Genomic DNA, 16,105 nt, shown 5'->3' with positions numbered 1-16,105 from the left:
CCCGAGCGTGACTCACAAGAACTAGACGCGACTGGGATGAGTCACCTGGTGAGGGGGGCGGGCCCCGCCGCGCACCTGTTCCCTCCCTGCCCACACCCCTCACCCCGCGGTCGATGGACCGGCCTGGGTACACCCTGCGGGGAGGGGCGCGGCTGAGCGCGCCTGGCGCTGGAGAGGTTCGTTGGTGGCGCCTGACCTTTCCACTAGGCTGGGGTTGCCGCGGTCCCGGTGGACCTTCCGCGCAGATGACCTGACGACCCTAGCGAAGGCCCTGGAAGGGAGGCTCTGCCCCCCTGGGGACGCCCGAGCAGGGTCAGGCCCTGGAAAAGTTGGGATTCTCCTTCCCAAGTTTCCTCGGCCATTCCCGACTTGTGATGTGGCCTCCAGGCATCCCTGGCCCCCAGGTCCGGCCTAGGGGAACTCTGGCTCGTAAAGGGACCGAAGTGTGGGGTGCAAGGCATGGGACCCCTTTCAGCCTAAGAATTCCCCTAGACCCGGCCACCTGCGGCACCGGGCGGGCGGAGCCGGGCGGGCGGGACGCGGTGGCTCTGCGTGGCTCTGCTGCCCCTCGATGGCGGCCTCGGGAAGCGCGTCCTGGGTAACCCTGGACCCCTCCTGGGGAGACTCGCGGGAGTCACAAACTGACTGCGGTTTGGTGGGTCCTGTACCCTGGGCTGTTTTATTCGGCCACAAGTCGATTTACTTTCTTGGGACACCGCTTTCCAGGCAGAAACCAGTGGCTTGATCCCTCTCCAACCTGAAATCCCTGCTCACTGGTTCACTCAGTGTCAGCCACGCTGGCCCTCCTCGGTGTTCTGGAACTTACCCATCATCACACTCCCACTTCAGGCTCATTGCCTCTGCCACTCCCTCTGCCAGCAGGTGGCAACGTGATCGCTCACCTTCTTTAGGGCTTTGGGTACAGGTCACCTTTGCATCCATACCTTCCCTGGCCACTTTTTGTAAAATGTCAACCCTTTCATGCACCTCTCCATACAGGTCTCTCCCCTTTTTCAAAATATTTTCATTGTGATAAAATGTACATACCATTGTATTTATCATTTTGGTGATCCACGATGTTGTGTACTTCTCATCACTACTTTTTTTACATCATCCCTAATATATAAAATCTACCAATTAAACAATAATTCCTCATTCCCATCTGCCCAGCCCTGGTAAGCTCTAGTCCCCTGTTTTTCTCTCTATCAAATTTCCTATTCTCCATGCCTCGTCCAAGTGGAATCATATAATATTTGTCGTTATGTGTCTAGTTTATCATTAAGTACGTTTTCAAGGTCCATCCATGTGGTAGTAAAGCTCACAATCGAAATTTTGTTCCTTTTTCATAGCTGAATAGTATTTCATTGTTGCAGATATGCTGCATTTCGTCTGTTTATCTGTTGTTGGACATTTGGGTTGTTTTCACCTTTTGGTTATTATAATTTTTTTAAAGAGACATGTATTATTTATTTGTTTGTTTGTTTGTTTATACATGCACTGGGTACAGTCAGAAGTGCGGGAGGATGAGAGAATTCACCAGAGCCAGAGCGGGGAGCAGAGCAGGCAGAAGGACCGAAGCACACTGCTGAGGGGAGCAGCGGGCGGCAGGAGAGGTCTGCGCCATGTGGGACCCTCCTCTGGTGGCCGGGGAGCAGCCGGGGATCAAACCTGCGCCTCAGAGGCGGCGGGCAGCTTCGCAACCCAGCGCTCAACCGCTGCATCACCGGGGAGGCCCTGGTTATTGTAAATAACACTATTGTGAACATCAGTATACAAATATCTGCTTCCAATTCTTTTGATATATACCTTGGAGTGAAAATATTAGGGCCTATGGTAGTTTTCTATTTAATCCTGAGGAACTGCCAATCTGTTTTCCACTGCACCTTTGATATTCCCTTCAGCAATGTCCATGGGTTCTAATCACATTTTCACTCACACCTGTTATTTTCTGAATTCTTGATTACAGCCATCCTAGTTGTTGTGAAGTGACATCTCATAGTTTTCATTTTTATTTCCCTGAGACCTAGTGATGTTGAACACCCTTCATGCCCTTATAGTTCATCTGCATATGTCCTGCGGAGAAAAGTCTCTTCAAATTTTTACCTATTTTTGAACTGGGTTGTGTTTGTTTTGGTTTGTGGGTTTTTTTTGTTCTTGTTGAGCATATACTTTTTATATTTTGAATATTAATCCCTTGTTAGATATATATTTTGCAAATATTTTTCTCATTCAGTGGTTTGTCTTTTCACTTCCTTGATAGTGTCCTTTGATACACAGAGTTTCTTGGTAGAGTTTCATTTATATATTTATCTATTTATTTATTCATTTATCTATTTTTGTTGTTCTTGAGTGTGCTTTGTTATATCCCTGAAATCACTGCCAGATCTAGACACCTGAAGATTTTCCCCATTATTTTCTTTTAAGAGTTTTATTTTTTTAGCTCTTATTAAGTTAGGTCTTTGATCAATTTCGAGGGTTTTTTTTTGTATGTGGCATGAGATAAAGGGTCCAGCTTCGTTCTGTTAATGTGGTGTATTACTTAGATTTTCTTAGGTTGAACTACCCCTATATACTGAATAAAGCCCACTTGATCATGGTAAATGGTCCTTTTTTATAAGCTATGAGGCTTGGATTTCTTTGCTAATATTTTCATGAGAATGTACCTATATTTATAAGGGGTATTAGTCTGTGTTTTTCTTTTCTTGTGATGTCTTTATCTGACTTTGGTGTCAGGGTAATGCTGACTGTGTAGAATGAATAGGAAATATTTCTCCTCTTCAACTTTTTGGAAGAGCTTGGGAGGATTGATGTTACTGTCCTTTAAATGTGTGGTTGAACTAATCTATGAAACCATTGCTTCCAGGAGTTTTCATTGCTGTGAGGTTTTTAATTACTCATTCAATCTCTTGTTATGGATCTATGGAGGTTCCTTATTTCTTCTTGAGTTGGTTTACGTAAGCATATGTTTTAAGGAGTTTGTTCATTTTATTTATTTTTAAAAATATTTATTTATTTATTTATTTATGCATACAATAACTGGGGTACAGGCCAGAGGTGTGGGGGGGGGTGAGAGGATTCACCAGAGACAGAGTGGGGAACAGAACAGGCAGACTGACCAAAGTATACTGCTGAGGGGAGCAGCAGGAGAGACAGGAGAGGTCTGCTGCGCCATGTGGGTAGCTCCCTGACTGGGGATGGAACTCAGTCCGCAGCAGTGGTAATAGTGTAATGACAGGGCAACTTAACCCTGGCAACTTATGCCACCAGGGAGAACCCTATTAATATATTGTTAACCAAAGCTAACAATTAAGTGGCTACCCCCCTCCCTGGTCCCAACTAATGGGGTACAAACAAAAACTTGTGACATGGCTGGTCAGGACCTGTAAAGAAACTGCCCAGGAAAAAATTGCAATCTTTGTGAAAAGAAGTGTTTTGGAAATTGCCTCCTCCAGAAAAATCAGTAGCTTCAGTAAATGTCCACTCTGAGAGATGTGATGTTGCTAAAACTCCCTGTTCCCAAAAGATTAGGCTCTGAACAGTAAATTGGAACAACCCTCTTTATTGTCCCCAGTGCATGAACAATGTCAAGTAGATACAGTAATCAGAAATCTGCACACACTTTCTCTGTAAAAATCCTTGAAAAATGTAAAATGTTTCCTATGAGGGCTCTATAAAATTCTCATTGTGAAACTCTGAATCCCAACAACTTTTCCAGAACTATCTGGAGGCTGTAACTGGCGAGAGTCCTCAGTCTTGATTCTTTGATAAACTCACTTAATTTTTGCTTGCCTCAATTTATTTACGCCAACAGTATGTCCTTAGATTCTTGAAACCTTTTTTAATTTAAAGGCTCTTCTGTCTTATGTGATATAACCACTCCAGCTCTCTTTTGGCAACTATTTGCATGAAATATCCTTTAAAAATTCCTTTCTGTCCTCCCCGGTGGTGCAAGTGGTTAAGATGCAACCTATGAAGCAATCCTCAGCCACTGCAGCACAAGTTTGATCCCCAGCCAGGGAGCTACCCACATGGCACAGCAGACCTCTTCTGTCTCTCCTGCTGCTCCCCTCAGCAGTGTATTTCAGTGGATCCACCTGTTCTGCTCCCCTCTCTGTCTCTGGTGAATCCTCTCACCCCCACACCTCTGGCCTGTACCCCAGTTCTTGTATGCATAAATAAATCTTTTTTAAAAAAATATTAAAAATATATAAATAAATAAACATGCCTTTCACTTTCAAACTATATGTGTCTTTGGATCTAAAGTGAGTCTCTTGTAGGCAGCACATAGTTGGATCATGTTTTGTTTTAAATCCATGCTGCCAATGTCTGATTTTTGATTTAAAGAAATTGCTGATAAGAAGGGACATCTACGTTTTGCTGTTTGTTTTCTAAATGCCTCAGAGTTTGGTTTTGTTGTTTGTTTGGTTTTCTTTTGTTCCTCATTTCCTTCTTTTGTGTTAGCTAATGTTTCCACGGTGACATGTCTGATTCCCTTCTCATTTCCTATTATATTCTATAGCTGTTTTCTTGGCTTCCAAGTTCCCTACTTTACATATTTATCCCTAAAGTTATAACATTTCAACTTGAATTTACATCAACTTAGCTTTAATAGCACATAAAAGTTCTGCTTCTATACATTTCTATCATCATCTTTTTGTTACCGATGTCACAAATTACATGTTTGTACATTTTGCCAAACATAACACAGATTAATTGTTCGTGTTATGTATTTTCTTGTAGTCATGTAGATAATTAAAGGTAGGGTATTAGTATAATAATGCTGGATTTTATAATTGCGTATCTTTATTAGAGATCTTTATTTCTTCGTGTGACTTTGAGTTACTGTCTAGCATTCTTTTCTTTCAACCTGAAGGATTCCCTTTAGCACTGTTTACAAGGCAATTCTAGTAAGCAGACACTCTCAGCTTTTGCTTATCTGGGTATATTTTAATTTTTCTTTCATTTTTGAAGGAGACAGTTTTTTCAGTTATACAATTCTTGGTTGAAAGGTTTTTTTTTTTATTTCAGCTCTTTGAATATTGCAGGAGGTGAGGGCAGGTGCTGTAATTTAAATTAAAATCACATGGCACTGGTTTAGACACAGAGCAAAGCACGCAAGAAAACATATTTGAAACCAGAAGGATAGAGACTAATGTCTGACACACTTTGAAAGGTAGATAATGGATTTAATGAACCTGAAGCTTTAGGGGGAATGGTTGGAATGTAGAATGTTAGGGGTGAATGTTGACTGGAGTTGGTAAAAATTTGGAAGGCCTTTGAGATAGAGTCTGATTAGAATTCAGCTTTTGTCAGGGGTAAAAATCAAGGAAGGACACAGCACAAAGTAAATCATCATTAAACATTGTTAAAATCTCTGAACGAGAGTATTAAGATGGGAGTACTAAGATACCTAAGTGCACTGCTGAGGGGAGCAGTGGGGGAGTCAGGAGAGGTCTGCTGCGCATGTGGGTTGCTCCCTGGCTAGCCGGGGATTGAACTCGTGCTGTAGTGGCTGCAGACACCTTCATAGGTTGTGTCTTAACCCCTTGCACCACCAGGGAGACCCCAGAATATAGTTATTTTGAACGTGGAGTTGCCTAGAGGTTTACAAGAGTCCTTTGGTCCCAAACTTTGGGACAGAGAAAGCATGTTGAGAAATTGCACCTGGGCCAAGGTGGGAAGATCTTCCAGTACTACCTCAGATGGAGCCAAAGAAGATACTAGAAAAGGACATCTCTCCTGGAGAGTGAAGACGTGAGCCATAGAGAACAAAGGTTTGAGAAGCCCCCCATCCCACCTGCTTGTCCCCAGAACCTTATGATGATGACGATGATGTCTTTTTCGGTGCTAATTCAAGAATCCTCTCCATCTACAAGACATTGTATCTTCCCACTGAGTTTTAGAGGTTGCACAGCCCAATCCTTTCTATGTGTCTCCCCTTCTTCCATTAGGTCTCATCCCGCCCTCTTTCTGCAGAGGGCAAATGATTTGGCTTTTTAGCTCATTTGTTCTCGCTTAGATTGATTCATTCCTGTCCAGCTGCTGTGGACAGCTGCGCTTTGAGCCCGCGGCCTAGCCCACGCTATCGGGCAACACAAATGGCACTGTGCTGTAGGCCGCACTGGCCCGAGGCTGGTTCCCAAGTTCTGTGGGTGACTTCACAATAGGTGGCTCCCAGCTGACTTCTATAGTCCCGGGCCACCATGCTGGCCCCACTGTGGCTGTTTAGCCTTTCTCTCCCCACTCTGTGGACCCAGAAACTAATCAGCTGTACCTCCAAGAGTCTCTGCCAGCAGGCCCTGCTCTCGGGCAACGACGTGGTCCTACAGTGTGACCAGCCCAGAGCACTCTGGTACTTCTCATCCATTCTGGAGGAGGAGCCCATGCTGCTGTCCTTTATGTCTAACGTGAAGAAATTACCTGGGGGCAGCCTCCAGCTGACCAGCCCTCAGCCCACCCAGACAGGCCTCTATCACTGCCAGGACAGCAACGGCAGCCTCGTGGTGGACTATGAGATTGATTTCCAAGATGTCAGCACCCTGCACATCACACACAAAGGCCTGGGCCAGAAGCCCCTGCGGAATGAGAGCCTGCAGCTGGGGGCCGGGGAGGTGGTCTTCACCCACTGGGAGCCCTGGCAGGACTGTAACCGCTGCAGGGAGCCAGGGGAGCGCAAACGGTTGGGGTACTGCTACATCAAGGACCCCCTGGAGAAGCCCATTCCCTGCTGGCTCTACCTGAGAGCCAAGAAGGTGCAGTCCAGTCGCCTGCGGCCCGAGCTGCAGGTCGAAGCCTGTCTTGATGTTCCCTGCGAGCACATCAAAGAAATTAACCAACCATACTTCATCTTTGACATTTACCAGTTGGACAAGGTGACCAACAACATGTGGCTCACCTGCCCGTTGGCCTCCATCTACAGGTGACAGCACCAGGGCACCAGCCCTGTCTTTGACACCCCCCCCCCCACCACCTGGCTTTGTTGCCTGTGTCCACCCAGCCAGGGATTCACCTTCCAGCAGCCTCTGCCTCCCTGCCCAGTCTTCATGCTCAGTGTGGGAGGGACGGGGGATAGGGGGTGGGGGATCCCTACACTGACTGGGCCTGACCGTTCATTCGGCGAGAATTCCCCAGTGCCCCTTCTGACTCAGGGCCTGGGCAAGGCATGCTGGGGACACAGAAGTGACCAACAAAGACCTAGTCTCTTCCGGCAGAGGCTCCTCATATTTAGGGGGAGACCAAAGGTAAAAACGTAGAGGTCAAGACACTCCAGCCTGTGTTTATGCCCTCATAGAGGCTAGTGTGGCTTCTGTCATCTTAGGGGACTCACACAATTTGTCTAAGTGCCTTTCAGCAATACCTCCATGTCTTAGTTCTTGTTCCTTTAAAATAAGTCAAAATACCAGGTAGCATTCGTTTTCCAGCTTTTTCCATTGGGATAATGTGGTTATTCTTGGCTCCTTGGGTAGAACTTTTGGAAACAGGTTGTAGTTTTTATCCAAAAACTTTTATTTAAAAAAAATTGGGACTTCATTGAATCGAAAGATAAATTTGGGTAGATGCGGTATATGTCGTCTTTCAATCCATGAAAGTTACAAAAACTTCCATTACGTAGGCTTTCTTTAGTTTCTCCCAGTAATGTGTAGTTATTAATTTAGAGGTTTTACCTGTCTTTGATTATATTTATGCCTGCAGATTTGATTTCTTCATGCGATCACAAATAATCCTTTAAATGTCATCTTTCATCTTAGCTGTCGGTAAATAGAAACATGTTCAGTATTTGTGTCTGCCTTCGTACCTAATTATTTTGTTAAATTCACCGCCAATAAAATGCTAAACAGAGAAGTTGGTGGCAGGCACGCTTATGTTATTAATACTTCTCGATTAAGTATAATTTTGCTCCTAAATTTTTAATAAAAAAGTGTGATCAGGTTAATAAAATTCCTCTTTAGTAGGCCAAAATTTTGAATCATGACTAAGTGTTTAGTTTGAGCAACTGTTTATTTTGCCTCCCTGAAGTAGGCCCAATGGGGTCATGAATTTATTTTATTTATTACTGGGGGCAATTTGCTAATATTTTGCTTAAGATAGTGTGTGCATGTTTATGAAAGGTCTCACAGAAGCGTGGAAATGTTCCATCTTTTTTGACACCTGGTCAGGTTTTAAAATTTGATGCTATTTCTTAATTGGTGGGAAATTTTTGCAAGAATCCACTGGTAAAGTTTTCTGGGCTTAGAAGTGTGCTGTGCATGGGTTTTTAAGTATAGATTCTATCCCTTTAAGAGTAAATATAGACTTTTTCATTGTGCCAGGGTTGTTTTTCAATTAATTTATCCATTTTATCTAAATGTTCAATAGTTTTGGCCAAAAGTTATAATTTCCTCTCATCCTTTGATGGCTGTAAGTTAATCAGAAGTGATGTGTCTTTTTTCATTACTGACATTAGTTATTTAGCCTTGTTCTCTTTTTTTCCTCGATCAGTCTTCAAGAGCTTTATCTATCTCAGTCACCTTTTTGAAGAACAATCTCAGTCAAACTTTTTTGGTTTGTTGATATTCTTTATTGTACTTTTTTTCCTTTTGTGTAGAAGAACTGGGGTGTAGGCCAGAGGTGTGAGGTTGAGAGGATGCACCAGAGACAGAGTGGGGAGCAGAATAGGAGTATGGACTAAAATACACAGCTGAGGGGAGGAGCAGGCAAGACAGGAGAGGTCTGCTGCGCCATGTGGGTAGCTCCCCGGCTGGGGATCGAATTCGTGCTGCAGTGGCTGAGGATAGTTTCATGGTGTTGTGACTTAATCCCTTGTACCAGCAGGGAGGCCCTAGATCAATTTTTTTTTATCTCTACTATTTTTTTCACGTGGATTTGCCTAACATTCAAAATTATCAGGTTTTACTTTATATGTTTTTAGGCTCATACAAACTTGGGTCCATTATATTTCCCTGTTGGAAAGATGTCATAGAAGCAATGGTTATAGGCTCTAGGCATACAGTTTATGCTAAATATAACCTGTGGAGGTTCCCCCCCGGGGCTCAGGACCATGACTGAGGGCGCCCCAGGTTCGGAAGCAAGGCAAGATGTCTTAGCAAGACCTAAGTGAACCTCTAGCCTCATCCATTCGCCATCTCCCTTGTCCACTCCTGCCAGTCACTCTGGCCTCCTTACCCTTTAAATGTACTCACCCCCAGCACGTTGGCTCTGGCCCTCTCCTGGGACCGTTCTTCCTTCAAATACCCACATGGTCCATTATCCTACTTCATTCAGGCATTTATGAAACTTCCCATCCCAAGAGGCCTCAGATAGGCCGATCATCCTCCCTAAAATAGCTCCTGCCCGCACACCATCCTCTCACTGTCTCTCCCCATTTCCTGCTCTGTTTTGTTTTTAGCAATGCTGACAGTCAATCTTCATTATTCAATGCTTGTGAACTCACCTTCTTGCCAAAATTTCCTTGTAACCTCCAAGCCAATGCCCATGGCGCTTTTGGTGTCATTTACAGAAGCGTAAGGTTCCCGCAGCACAATCCCTGCCATGGGGCTGTGGAGGCTCCCCCACCCCCACAGACACTTCTCAGATGTCCAAGAATTGAACTCACTTCAGCTGCCTGCCTGGCCATGCGTCAGATTCCGCAGGTGAAGGACTCAGTCTCCCGAGACCACGCCCACTTGGGAGCCCAGGTCGTTTGTCACCTGTGCTTCTGACTGACTCTAGATCAGAGGCCCAGGACACCTTCTTTAGGTTTGAATAATGCACTAGAACAACTCATTTACACACCATTTACACACCACATGGATCAAAGTCCATTTACACACCAGATCACCCGTTGATCACAAAAGATATAACCAAGGAGCAACCGATGGAAAAGACACAGGGCAGGGCAGAGGGCAAAGGAGCAGAGCTTCTGTGTCCTCTCCAGGTGTGTCATCCCCCAGGTCTCCAGATGTTGACCAACCCGGAAGCCACTCCCTTGGGACTTTTACGGAGGCTTTGCCACACGGTGCATAGTCAGTTAGGTCACTGGCCATCAGCAATATTGACCTCAACCTCCAGCTCCTCCCTCTCCTCCCTGGGGGTCAGGGATGGGACTGGAAGAGCCAATCCTCTAATCACAAGATTGGCTCCCCTGGCAGCCAGCCCCCCATCCCAGGGTGCGCCCCCAGTCACCTCATTAACATAATAGACACCTTTCCCTCTCTATGCTTAGGAAATCCCAAGGTATTAGGGACTTGTGAGCCAGGAGCTGTGAATGAAGACCAAATATGTGTGAGAAATATATATGGGCTATCTAAATAATCAAGTATATAGATGCCCTAGCAATCATAGCATCGCAGAGTGCTGACAGGTTGGCGTCCCTCACCATGCACGTTCCCAGCTGAGGCTGACTAGGCCACACTTGGTCCCGTTGTTTCAATTTTCCTGTATAACTGAGGAGCCATTTCACCATCTACCTGGTGCCATGTTTGTTGTCGTTTTTACTTTTGTGCTTTTTCTTGGTAAGTTTGTTGTTTCAAATGGCCCCCAAGGGCCTCGCTGGTGACACAAGGGGCTAAAGACACAGCACTATCAAGCTATTCACAGCCACTGCAGCATGAGTTCGAGTCCCAGCCAGGCACCTACCCACATGGCGCAGCAGACCTCTCCTGACTCGCCTGCTGCTCCCCTCAGCAGTGTATTTCAGTCAGTCTGCCTGTTCTGCTCCCCACTCTGTCTCTGATGAATCCTCTCACCCCTCCCTGCACCTCTGGCTTATACCCCAGTTCTTGAATGCATAAATAAATAAATATTTTTTTTTTTAAGGCCCCTAAGCAGAGGCTGAGGTGTTGGCTCATGTTCCTAAGTGCAGGAGGGCAGCCACGTGCCTCGTGGAGCAGATACCTGCTCGATAAGCTTTGTTCAGGCTTGATTTTAGGGCCATTGGCTACAAGCCCAATGTTAATAAATCAGTGTGTATTAAATAAAGTGTCTTCACACAGAAATGGACATAAAAGCAGGTGATGTGTTGATCACTTGACAAAAATGTTATGACCCAAGGCTGTATTTCCTTAGGAATAACCTCTTAGTATTTGCTAATTTGATGTTTATGACAACTTTATAGACTGGAGCTGCAGGGAATAATGAGAACTGATTGTATCTCACACGAGGTGTGACGTATTTGCTATTATCAGTCTCATCCACTGAAGGTGAGCTCGAGGAGGGCAGAGGCTTTGCGTAACCTGTTTACTGCTGTGGTCACAACAGCCAACATTTGCTTTCCGTCAGCATTTGTGAAGGGCAGGTCAAGTCTGCACAATCACTACTTTTAATTACAGGACGGAGAAGGTGTTAAAGAAAGGGTTTCAGGAGGTGCAACTGAGGAAAATATATATTTATTCAAAATAAGTAAAATCGATTTTAAGTAAAATAAAATTGATTTTATTAAATTTCATCTTAAATTTGATTTTAAACAAAATCAAATTCCTGGAAAGAGCCAGGAATGAGCATGTGCCAAGGTCCTGAGGCCAGCAGAGCCTTTAGCTTGTGCTCTGGGCACAACAGAGAGGTCTGGATGACCCAAAAAGAGGGTTTCCAGGGAGAGAGCAGGAAGTAACCAGACAGGATTGACTCCCCACACTACATCCAGCGCAAAGTGTGCCCAGAACATAGTAGTGTCCAGAAGAAAAGTGTGGAATGCTCACCTGTGACACTTTAATACCCAAGCAGGGTGGTGGTAGAGAAACTCTGAACCAATAATTAAGTTTCTTCCTGTCCAAGCAGACTGGAGGCTGGGAAGAGAAATGAAATAAGGTGTTAACGCATCACAGAGCAGAAGGGGATCATGCTGTGTGCCCCCATTGGGGGCACTCCAGCTCACCCTGCTGCAGAGGCTGTGCCTGAGTTTCATGGGTGACCTCACAATGCCTGGGTGGTGCCCGCCCACTGCCCCAGTCCCAGTCCATCATGTCGATCGTCCTGTGGTTGCTGCTCAGCTCCGCCCTCCCGGTGCTGCGCTCCCAGATGTCCATCAGCTGTCCCACAGGCAAACAATGCCAAAAGGCACTGCTCTCAGACAATGACATCCTCTTGCGCTGCAACATCTCTGGGGCTCAGTGGTTTTACGTCTTCCTGCAAGATGGTGCCGGCTGGTCCAGCAACCTCACCAGGGTCCACAACCTAGGACTGACACCCGAGGGCCTCCTCATCAGAAGTCCACTGCCCTCCCAGACCGGCTTCTACCAGTGCAGGAACAAAGGCAACAGCAGTGTGCTGTACGGGATTGACTTCCAGGATGCCAACACCCTGCATATCACACACAAAGGCCTGGGCCAGAAGCCCTTGCAGAATGAGAGTCTGAGCTTGGGCAGTAAGGCGTTCATCTTCACCCTCTGGGAACCCTGGCAGGACTGTAACCACTGCGAGAAGCCGGGGGAGCGGAAACGGCTGGGCTACTGCTACGTGCAGGATCCCCTGGACGTGAAGCCGGTGCCCTGCTGGCTGTACATGGGACACTTGAAGCTGTGGTCCAGCCGCATGCGGCCCGAGATGCAGGTGGAGGCCTGCCGCATCCAGTGCAAGAGTCTGCACGTGGAGTACGTCGTCTTTGACAACTTTGAGCTCAATGAGGAGTCAGAATCTGTGTGGCTCACCTGCCCCTTGGGGTCCATCTACAGGTGACAGAGGCTGACACCGGCATCCCCCGCCCCACCAGGCTCCCAGCCTGGAGACTGTGAGGTCAATCCGGGGTGGGTGGGGGGGATCCATGCAGGTCAACCCCTCCCCCACACGCTCTTCCCTGCCTTAGGTGTTGCTTTGGCAGGATCCCCTGGGGGCCACGCACTGTTGAGGAACAGGTAGAATGAGGACCAGCACTCAGGGAGGGCCTGGCTGACTCTGCCCTGCCTGGCTCTGGGCCAGACTCTGGACACAGTGGGCATCAGACAGCGGCAGGGCCTGCCTTCGGAAGCCCATGGCCTAAGGAGGAAGACAGCCAGGGTGCTCGGGGCTGGGATGGGGGCCGGGGGTGGGGCTGGGAGGTTGTGCGGCTTTATGACCGCTGATTCATCTGGAGCATTAGCAAGCTTTGAGCAGAGAGGGTAGTGCCCCAGGGACACCCCTGGAGTTCTTGTCTTTCAGCCTGAAGCCCCTGGGAAATCTCCCCTTCTCCTCTTCCCTCACCCACCTGCTCTTACTCTAGTAATATGACCTACTACCACTCAGTGCAGTGTTTTCACCATGGGCTGGTGCCTGGGCAACCTCTCTTCATGGACCGCATCCTCTCATGTCCCTCCTCCCGTGCCCCAGGAGCTCAGGGTGGGGAGGTGCATACAACAGACAGGGAAACTGCAGCTTGGAGGGGCATCCTTGCCAGGGGATCCATGATGGGAGTGGCCACACAGACCCTAAACCCCACATGCATGGGGCCCTGGGGCCCTCCTCACCTCCTTCCTCACATGGCAGTGGCAGCTCCTCCTCTGCAGGGGACACTGGTCAGAGGGGAGCCCCCGAGCAGCCTCTGGCATTTCTGCCACTCCAGGCACAGTGGTCTCTGGCCCCACCTCCATCTGGTTTTCTTTCCCTTATTTATTCCAGCTGGGACTCCTAGTCCTCTCTCTCTCTCTCTCTCTCTCTCTCTCTCTCTCTCTCTCTCTCTGTCTCTCTCTCTCTCGCCCATTTGTGCCCCGTCTTTGCTTCCTCCTCCTTTAAGTATAAAAGTAGCCCCCATTCCCTAAAAACACCCCACAACTCAGAAGTGCAGGAAAGTGAATGTGGCCCATGACACTACACCCCACCCCCCACCCCCCCACCCCCCCACCCCCACCCCTGCCTCCGCCCCAGCACCTGGGCTGGGCACCCACTCCAGACCACTTGCCAGACTAGGAACTCCCGTGCCCCGTCTGTCTGGGGAGATTGAAGAGAAAACCGAGGGGGTCCCCAAGGCCTCTGTCTCGGGCTCCAGACCAGTCGAGGCTGCTTTATAGCCTGGGGCCTGGGACCTGCGGCTGCCCTGGGGGCCTCAGCCTCCCTGTCTGTACAATCGGGATTTTGCTTGTTACTAGTGCGGCCAGGACAAATACCACAAGCAGGGCGGTTTAAAACAAAAGTTAGTTCTCTTGCAGTTCTGGAGGCTAGAATTCAAAATCAAGGTGTCAGCGAGGCTTCACCTGCCCCCCACCCCAGGCGGGCGGGCTCCTTCCTCCAGTTTCCTTGGCTCGAGGCTGCCTTGCTCTAACCTCTGCCATCCAAGCTGCCTCCCTCTGACCTCCACCATCCCGGGCCTGCGTCTCTGGGTCTCCGGCTTGTCTTTTTCTCGAAGATGCAGTTCACCTTGAATTTGGGGCCCACCCCAGCATGAGCTCACCTTAACTAGTCCCACCTGCATGGCCCTATTTCCAGATAAGGTCACAGGCTGAGGCTCTAGTGAGGCCATGGATGGCAGGGGGAGGGGGGGACACTATGAGATTCAGCACAGAGGTTGTGCTGGCCCTGGCTTCATGGGGTGATGGTGATGTCTGAGGTGGTGCCGGTAAAGGCACGACTCGTGTGCCGGTCCCATGGCTGACAATAAGGGGGTGTCAGCCAGTGCGGGCGCGGCCTCTGGCCTTGTCAGTGTGCTCTGTGGAGCGCTCTGTCCACAGCCGCCAGGGCATGTGGGACCTGGGATTCTCCTGAGCACTGTCCTAGGTACCTGGGATGCAGCGAAGAACAAAACTGACATTCCTGCCCCCGTGGAGCAAGACACAGTTACGTGAATAAAACATACAGTATTTCAGATGGTGATAGGGCAGGAGGGGGTAACAGGAGTGGGGAGGGAGAGTTTTAAATAGAGTGGCTTCTGAGCAGGAGGCATTTAAGCCAAGACTGGCGGGGGGAGGGAGCCACGTGGACTGAGGGAGAACATTCTAGGTCAGGCAACAGTCAGGCAGGACAAAGGCCCTGAGGCCGGACTTGTTAGACGCCAGCTTAGTAGAGAAGCATCTAGAAGGTCATTGAGGCTCAGGCAGGGTGAGTGAGCAGGAAGGTGGAAGGAAGGAGGCCAGGCTGGTCAAGGGAGGCATAAATCCTTTAGGGAAAGTTCTTGCTAATCCTCCCAGTAAGCCGCTGAGGTAGGTGCAGTCTTTACGCCCATTTTCAGATGAGGAATTGGAGCTAAAGACTCTGGCCGGGTCTCCCACTCTGTAAGGGATGGGCTCTGAGCATTCCCAGCGCCCTGCTTCTTCTCTCCGGGGGGAGCCTTCTGTGTGCCATTCCCAAGGGAGGGAGCTGAGCCTGGCCTACCCCTTCTCAAATACCCTCTCCCCCTCGGAGTGCTGCAGCTGACCTTGTCCTTTTGCAGGCCCGTCATCTGGGAAGCCAACAGCGTCCCCCTGACATGGCAGGGCCAGCTTTCGGGCCAGACCAGCAGCACAGTCCTGGATCCCTCCAATGGCGGCCGGCGGCTACAGATCTTCCAGCCAGCCATTTACAAGTGCTTCGTGCAGCAGGAGCTGGTGGCACGTTTCAACCCCAAGCCTGACCCCGAGATCCTGGTCATACAGAAAGAGGAGGCTGAGTCCCAGGAGGACACGCACAAGGGGAAGGCCGACTCAGTCCTCAGGGGGCTGAAGCTCATGCTGCTGGTGGGCACGGCCCTTGGCCTGTTCCTTGTGCTCTTCAAGTTCCTCCACCCTTCCCAGGACAAGAGGAGCAAGCAGGTGCTGCTGGTGCAATAAAGCAAGGCTTCATGCCGAGACCCGCCTCCCGCCCCTGCTGGCCTCGCTGGCCTCCCCTGGCAGCCCTTGTGCGTGCCCCCACCCCACTCCAGATGGGTGGGAACAAGACCGGCCTGGGGCCACAGCTAAAGACCACTGAAACCTCCCCTGTTCTGGGTCCTGCTCAGTGAACTCATTAGCTACCACTGCTGCACAGATGGGGAAACTGAGGCAAGACACTTTCTGCTAATTGGAGGGGGCTCTAGTTCAAGCTGGCTCTTGACCCAAGTTGCCCAGCTCAAGCCCTGTGTTCCTCACAGCAAGGAAGGCGGGAGAATGGGATAAGGCCATTTCGGGGGTGAATCGCAGGTGTGGTAAACCTCATTCGCAACACTCCCCAGAGGATAGGAGCTGAGACACAGGAAATGGGAGTGGGTAACCCC

At 48.7% G+C, this 16,105-nt stretch overlaps 2 protein-coding genes across 2 annotated transcripts; both read left to right on the top strand.

The window, feature by feature from the left end:
- Nucleotides 1-6,203: 6,203 nt before the first annotated feature.
- On the top strand, nucleotides 6,204-6,923 carry LOC311185994 (protein FAM187B-like; the record flags this gene model as incomplete). The annotated part of the gene is made up of 1 exon (XM_084256879.1): nucleotides 6,204-6,923. One exon carries the CDS (start codon nucleotides 6,204-6,206, stop codon nucleotides 6,921-6,923), a length of 720 nt encoding a protein of 239 aa, XP_084113005.1.
- Nucleotides 6,924-11,934: 5,011 nt separating this feature from the next.
- LOC311185993 (protein FAM187B-like) lies at nucleotides 11,935-15,683 on the top strand (the record flags this gene model as incomplete). The annotated part of the gene is made up of 2 exons (XM_084256878.1): nucleotides 11,935-12,644; nucleotides 15,308-15,683. The coding sequence occupies 2 exons, from the start codon at nucleotides 11,935-11,937 to the stop codon at nucleotides 15,681-15,683; spliced, it is 1,086 nt and encodes a 361-aa protein (XP_084113004.1).
- Between the last annotated feature and the right edge of the window lie 422 nt (nucleotides 15,684-16,105).

This window comes from Talpa europaea, assembly GCF_964194135.1.
Source record: "Talpa europaea genome assembly, chromosome: 16".
NCBI lineage: Eukaryota > Metazoa > Chordata > Mammalia > Eulipotyphla > Talpidae > Talpa > Talpa europaea.
Note: the sequence above shows the minus strand (reverse complement) of the source record. Positions and strands in the feature narration are given on the sequence as shown.